The sequence below is a fragment of the Crocuta crocuta genome, unplaced genomic scaffold, assembly GCF_008692635.1.
Source record: "Crocuta crocuta isolate KB4526 unplaced genomic scaffold, BGI_CrCroc_1.0 scaffold35, whole genome shotgun sequence".
NCBI classification, from domain to species: domain Eukaryota; kingdom Metazoa; phylum Chordata; class Mammalia; order Carnivora; family Hyaenidae; genus Crocuta; species Crocuta crocuta.
In genome coordinates, this window is record NW_027530625.1 from 775,229 (window position 1) to 782,174 (window position 6,946).

A 6,946-nucleotide genomic window follows, 5' to 3' on the forward strand; every position below is an offset into this window, starting at 1 on the left:
CATAAACATTTTCCAAAGTACAATTTAAATTTTTTATTTTATTTAAAAAAATTTTTTTAAATATTTATTTATTTTTGAAGAGAGAGAGACAGAGTACAAGCAGGGGAGAAGCAAAGAGGGAAGGACACACAGAACTGGAAGCAGGCTCCAGGCTCTGAGCTGTCAGTACAGAGCCTGATGCAGGGCTCAAATTCACCAACCATGAGATCATGACTGGAGCTGAGTTGGAAGCTCAACCAACTGGGCCACCCAAATGCCCCTAAATTTTTTTTAATGTTTCTTTTTTTGGGGGGCGGGGGAAGCAGGAGAGGGGCAGAGAAAGAGACAGAGACACAGAATCCAAAGCAGGCTCCAGGCTCCGAGGTGTCACCACCAAGCCCAACAGAGGGCTCAAACCCATGAGCTATGAGATCATGACCTGAGCTGAAGTCTGATGCTCAAATGACTGAGCCACCCAGGTGGCCCCAAAGTACAATTTAAATAAGGAGTGCATGACTATTTAACTTGCACAGAGACTGGGACTAGATTACTGCATACTACTACTAATTAATATAATCCTCAAAATTTGGAATTATCTATTTTAAAACCATCATATGCAAGAAAAAACTGAATTACTGGCAAGAACCTTCAAACTGACAAGGCTAGGACTATACACAATGTAGACATTACCTGTAAAGCGTTAACAAAGTTAAAGAATTATGTTCTTCATCTGAAAATTAAAATTGATTATCTTGCATCTGAAGATAAAAGGTTACACTATCCTTCAGTGGAGAAAATCAGTTTATCAATACTTCTCCACTATTCTTTATCTATTTATCACTGTTGTTTCTTTCTTTAGAAAGAGTGCATGCAGACACAGGGAGAGGGAGAAAGAGAATCATAAGCAGGCTCCATGCTCGGAGCAGACCCTGATGCAGAGCTCAATCCCACGACCCTGGGATCATGGCCTGATCCAGAATCAAGAGTCAGACACTCAACCAACTGAGCCACCCAGGCATCCCCTTATTTATCTAACATTTAGAACTGAAAGGTGGAGAAAAAATTCTATAACCTCTAATCTTCAAGTTATAAGTTGTAGCCAAAGTAATGCTCTTAATCCTATAAATACAGTAAGTCATGAGCTTCTCCTTTAAAGTAAATCATACTTATTCCAATCATAATGACGTTGCTCAAGACAATAAGCTTAATATTATGGCATACAAAGTTCCATGATATGACTCCAGTTATGCAGCTTCATCTAACTCATCTCTTAATACTGTTACAGCACTGAGAATACTCTGCTGTAACTGCTGAAGGCTCTGGCTCCCGTTAGTCCTCCACTCATTCCCCAAATATCCAATAAGCAAGACACTGTGCTGAATACTGGGAATCAACAAGGTAGATGTGGTCAAAAATACATTTAGAACACATTTTCCTGCATTCTTTCTTCTCCCCCAGGGCTTTTAAATACCTAAAAAAAAAGAAAAATGACATTTTATGATTTCCCCAGAGACCAAAAACACAACTATTTATTTCTGAATTTAGGAGGCTGAACCAACACATGAAAAAGGTGACATTTCATATTCTCCAGAAATGGCAATTTTAAAGGGCTTGGTGCACTCTCAAAAGGCATCCTGAACAAGTCCATCTTCTTTTCCTGGTCTAATTATTATTCCTTTCTTGCTTTCTTTTCAAATGTAACTCAGAAAAATTCCACAAACATTTACTTCCTTGTCTACAGTCATCTAAAGGAGAAAACCTAAAGAACACCATAAACCTAACATAACCCAGAGGAACAGGACCCTGAGCTTTTCTGAGCACAGCAGTAAAGCATCACAGAGGTCAGGCCACACTCACTTGGAATAGGTGTCTATGGCCTCATCCTTCTTCACTTCTGCCTCACCCTCTGTTTTTGTGCCTTTATTTGTTTCATCAAGCCAATCTGAGACATGTTTAAGAGCACATTCAACAGTAGACACCATATTCTGAACAGCTTCAAGTTCCTCTGGAGATGGATAGATTGTTGAATGTTTCACCATAACATGGCGATCATCATTGGCAAAAGATCTAATAGATCTCTGTCAGAAGAAGAAAGAAAAGTTACTTCAATAAAAGAAATATCACCTGAAAAGTATAATACACAAATATTACATATTTAAGTCAAAGCATAGCCATTAACTGTCAAACTATTGTGAAACAATTAATGTTGAGACAATAAAAAAAATTGCACAGGAATAGGAAGTATTCTACTGAACCACATCAGAAAATTAGAGATCTCAGAACACGTGGGTGGCTCAGTCAGTTAAGCATCCGACTTTAGCTCAGGTCACGATCTCACGGTTACTGAGTTCAAGCTCCAGATTGGGCTCTCTGCTGTCAGAGAGATCCGACGTCTCCCCTCTCTCTCTATCCATTCCCTGCACTCTCTCTCACACACACCCTCAAAAATAAACAAACATTTAAAAAAAAAAGAAAGAAAATAAGAGATCTTTCATTCATGTTTTGGTTAAGATTCATCCAGGTTACTCTTGCTTTAATGTACATTACCCGTTAGCTCGAATCTAGTGTTTTGAATACCACTTCAAAAAAGGTCATCTGTATCACACACATCATCTATGAGAAACACATACTTCCTAGCTTTGAGAAAGTATCTAGAAATGCATGATGGTGACTCATGATAACCACTCCCTCCTTTCCAAACTGCTGAAGACTTCTGCACCTTTGAAAAATTGAGACTTCATAATATAGTAATAATATAAAATACAAAGCTATGTGTCAGTACTATAGAAAAACTATAGATCACATTAGAAATCTATTTACTATTCAGCATTCAAACCTCTAACTTTTTTTATTTATTTATTTTTTAAATTCCTGAGAGAGAGAAAAGAGACACAGCGTGAGCAGGGGAGGGTCAGAGAGAGAGGGAGATACAGAATCTGAAACTGGCTCCAGGATCTGAGCTAGCTGTCCGCACAGAGCCCGATGTGGGGCTCGAACCCACGAACCGTGAGATCATGACCTGAGCCAAAGTCGGCCACCCAACCGACTGAGCCACCCAGGCGCCCCGACCCTTTGGTGCAAGGCCTTGATTTTTAAAATAGGTTCGTGGGAGACATTCCAAATTCCAGAATGGGGAAAATACATACTGTAAAAGAATCAACTTCTCAAAGTAATTTACAAATGTATTACATTCTCAATCAAGATCCTCTCAAGATAGATTTACTTAATACTCAACAAAAATCATTTTAAAGCTCATTTGGGGGAAAAAATCAATGAAACCATCAAGAAATATTCTACAAAGATGGATGAGTGGTACAATTACACTGAAACCAAGTATCAAAAATTTACAAAGCAATAATTAAAGTGACACGCTGGCCCAGAAATCAGTGGAGCAGAGTAGAGCCTAGAAATAGAATGAATTTCATGAAAATTTAATACAGTATATCCTTCACACTCATGAGTCACACTTCCAAAAACCTCTGAATATTTCCAAATTTACAAATACCATGAAGGCATTTGTACCGGCACACTGAAAAATAAACAGGGATAAGATGGTTTCGTTTCCATAAAGCCCAAAGTATTCCATTTAAACGGCAGCTATAGTGTCTTTACTTATATGAACTTTTATGTGCTAGTAGGTGATAAATATTTTGTTTTAAAGTCTACCACAAAATAAAAAATTCTCAATTCTTTATCAGTCACCTGTCTCTTTTGTTTTTGTGTATTAATGTTTAAAAATCATACTAATTTGGACATCAGTAAATTAATGCTACAGTATTACTGTCCCCTATAAAATGAAGCAAACTATAAAGGTAAATAATCCTTTGAAACCCTCAAATTTTATATAATAAAAGGATGAAAATCAATCACAAAGCTTTCTTTTTTCCTACATAAAAGTCACTTCTGTCTAGATTTTTTCCTTGCTCAAAGTCCACAACCAGTTTTCTAACTAGAGCCTTTTGCCTCCAAGAAGCAAACTTTTTCATCCTTTCTTGGGATTTACTCACATATCCCAAAATAAGTAACAAGAAAACAAAACAGACCTATAACAAACTGGAGATGCTAAGTTGCTCTGGGGATAAATTACTAAATTACTTGACTTGCTCTTTAGACAAGAAGAAATTTACTAGTTTCTTAGTTCTGAATGGCCGGCAACCTTGGGCGAAGGACGTCCTTGGGCGAAGGATGTTAACTTCGGATCTTCTCTGTCATTTAGTTGTATGGTGAGTTACGAAATTACTTAATTAGCTAAATTACTCAATCCTACATACTGGCCTCACCTTAACAAAATTCCATATTGCTATCTACCGCAAACCTTTAGTGTTTCACAAATGACACAGACTGCCAATGTTAAATCCAAGAATGTTAAATCCATGAGTCTACTGGATGTGACAGGGCAAGCAGCATGAAACAATGATGAAAGGGAGAGTAAGAGGTATTACCAAATAAAACAAAGGGGGGGAGGGAGGGCGATCTTATTTGCCCCAACAAGGTCCAAATGGGTTTGTTTAAAGATTTAAACATTTAAATTGGAAAGAAATATGCAGAAACAGAAAGTTACCATTCAAATCTAAGATCTAAGAAGTAAAGCAATAGGAGAAACTGGAAAACACCTACCAGCCAATTAAATCATGTCAACAAAATTCCTACACCAGAAAATCTAAGCTAAATTTAAAATGAATAAACTAGGAAAGGAATTTTTTATCAACTATGGCAAATAATATTAAAAAGCATTTAAATTGTGAAATATCAAGACTATAATCAATAAATAAGCTGAAGAGGCAAATGTGTCATATTCAAAGAAACATAAGCCCCAGTGTCCTTTCTTACACCTCAACCAAAACTCAATGACAGAGAAAACTCCAAGTTAACTAACATTTGCTCCTACCATCCAGAATTAAAATATTTGGAGAATTTCTTCTCTAAAGAGCAAACCAACTAAGTTATAATCCATAGAACAATTTTTTAAAAAATCAACTAACACTTAAAGAAATACCATCAGGCTTGCTAAACAACATATTTCAAACATACTGATGATTAATATTTTTGTGCTTTTTCTCCCACTTATAACATCTTTTTTAAGCCTTTTCTCTCACTTATACTTAGGGAAAAAAATCACACAACATCCTCCAGAACCAAAATACTAGAAGAAAAAATTCAACACATTTTACCAGTTGATACACTAGGCACCAAAGGTTATGATCTCATTTAACATCTCATTTGAGTCTGAACTTCTCACAAAAAGCAAGGTTTCCTTGAGAGTAGGTTCAGTGACCCCCAATACACTCAACACTTGACCCTGTTATTTTGAAAGCATGTGGAAAAAGGTGACTTTTTGAGTTCAACACTCGAACTTCATAAACTCCTACACCATTCACAAAACTCATTAAAGGACTAGTTCAAGAATTTTAATTTCCACTGGAAAAAACTAAACTTCAGGGAGAAGACTAGTGAAAAATTACATAATTTCAAGTTCAAGGTCACCTAAGCCATCCTTCTGTCAGTTTGCTAACACTAGTTTTATTAGAAAATATTTATGAGTATTTAATAATTTATGGCCTGAAGGCTCATGGGGCTCCATCTTGTGGTTTAAAGGGCACATAATAAATCTGAACTCATTGGCTTTGCTTAAGTAGTGGAGTAGTGTTTTATCTGATGCATGAGAGCCAAAAATTAACACCACTGTTTTTCACTTGCCCTCGTTATTAACATTTCCAGTTTTAAACTACTGGAATCTTTTAGAAATAAATTAAGGAAACATGAATAATACCTACCATGGTTTTCTATAGTGTTTTAGCTTCTTTTTCCAATCCTTTCCCCACTTTCTTGTCGTCTTCAGTAGACACTGTTTTGTGTGACAGTACCTCCTCATAAGCCTGAGTCCCCTGACAGCTCAAAGTCAATATGGCAAAGATGTTTGAAGACTTATTTTCTGGAATACACCTACAAGAGACAAAGAAAAACAACTTTTCAAAAATGCTTATGTACAAGTAGTTTCATATCTGAATGTGGAGCTAATAAACATGCTATTGACTAAAAGGAAATAATCTTTACAGAGGAAAATGACCTCATTTCAAACAAAAACCTAAATATATCTTTTGAAGGCCTGGGGCCGAGAACCTAAGTGATATAGCCAAAAAAGTAACTCTCCTGGTAGCCACAATGTGGCAGCTGGCTGACTTGCACTCAATGAGATAAATACATTAACAGATACAGATTCAGTAAAGTGCTACCTGAGGGGCGCCTAGGTGACTCAGTCGGTTGGTTGAGTGTCCAACTCAGCTCAGATCATGATCTCAGGGTTCGTGAGATGGAGCCCCAGGCTGGGATCCACACTAACAGCCCAGAATCTGCTTGGGATTTTCTCTCTCTCCCACTCTCTCTGACCTTCCCAAGCACCCTCTCTTTCTGCCAAACTAAACTTAAAAAAATTTTTAATAATTTTTTAAAAATTTAGAATAAAAAATAAAGAAAGAAAGAACTACTACCTAAAAAAGTAATACTACTACTCGTATTGATGATGGCACAATGTTACCATCAACCATGAGATATGCAATTGGAAACTGGCATTAGCCACGGGGGCGCCTGGGTGGCTCAGTCGGTTGAGGTCCGACGATGGCTCAGGTCATGATCTTGCAATTTGTGGGTTTGAGCCCTGTGTTGGGCTCTGTGCTGACAGCTTAGTGCCCGGAGCCTGCTTTTGATTCTATGTTTCCTTCTCTCTCTGCCCCTCCCTTGCTTACATTCTCTTCTTCTCTGTCTCTTTAAAAATAAACAAAAAATTTATTAAAAAAAAGAAATTAACATTAACCAGACCTATTTAAAAAGTAGATAATCCACCTGAAAATACCACCATTAACTGAAACTGTGAAGCTTTTCCATTTGATATTGCCATCAGACAATACATGTTGGCACAATGTTTCTTCTTTAATAATTTTTAGGCCTAAAATTCAGAATGCTTTTTTGA

At 36.9% G+C, this 6,946-nt stretch overlaps 1 protein-coding gene across 5 annotated transcripts in view; it reads right to left on the bottom strand.

Annotated features, from left to right (window-relative positions):
- Positions 1-5,922, bottom strand: part of STRBP (spermatid perinuclear RNA binding protein) — a 73,881-nt gene extending 67,959 nt beyond the window's left edge. For all 5 annotated transcript variants that reach the window (XR_013336096.1, XR_013336094.1, XR_013336095.1 and 2 more), the window contains exons 1-2: positions 5,754-5,922; positions 1,837-2,057 (exon numbers count right to left, since the gene is read on the bottom strand). Coding sequence is in view for 1 of the 5 variants with exons in the window: in XM_077768195.1 (XP_077624321.1) it covers positions 1,837-2,057; positions 5,754-5,756 (224 nt within the window). In the remaining 4 variants the exon portion in view is untranslated. The remainder of the gene's footprint in view (positions 1-1,836; positions 2,058-5,753) is intronic.
- Between the last annotated feature and the right edge of the window lie 1,024 nt (positions 5,923-6,946).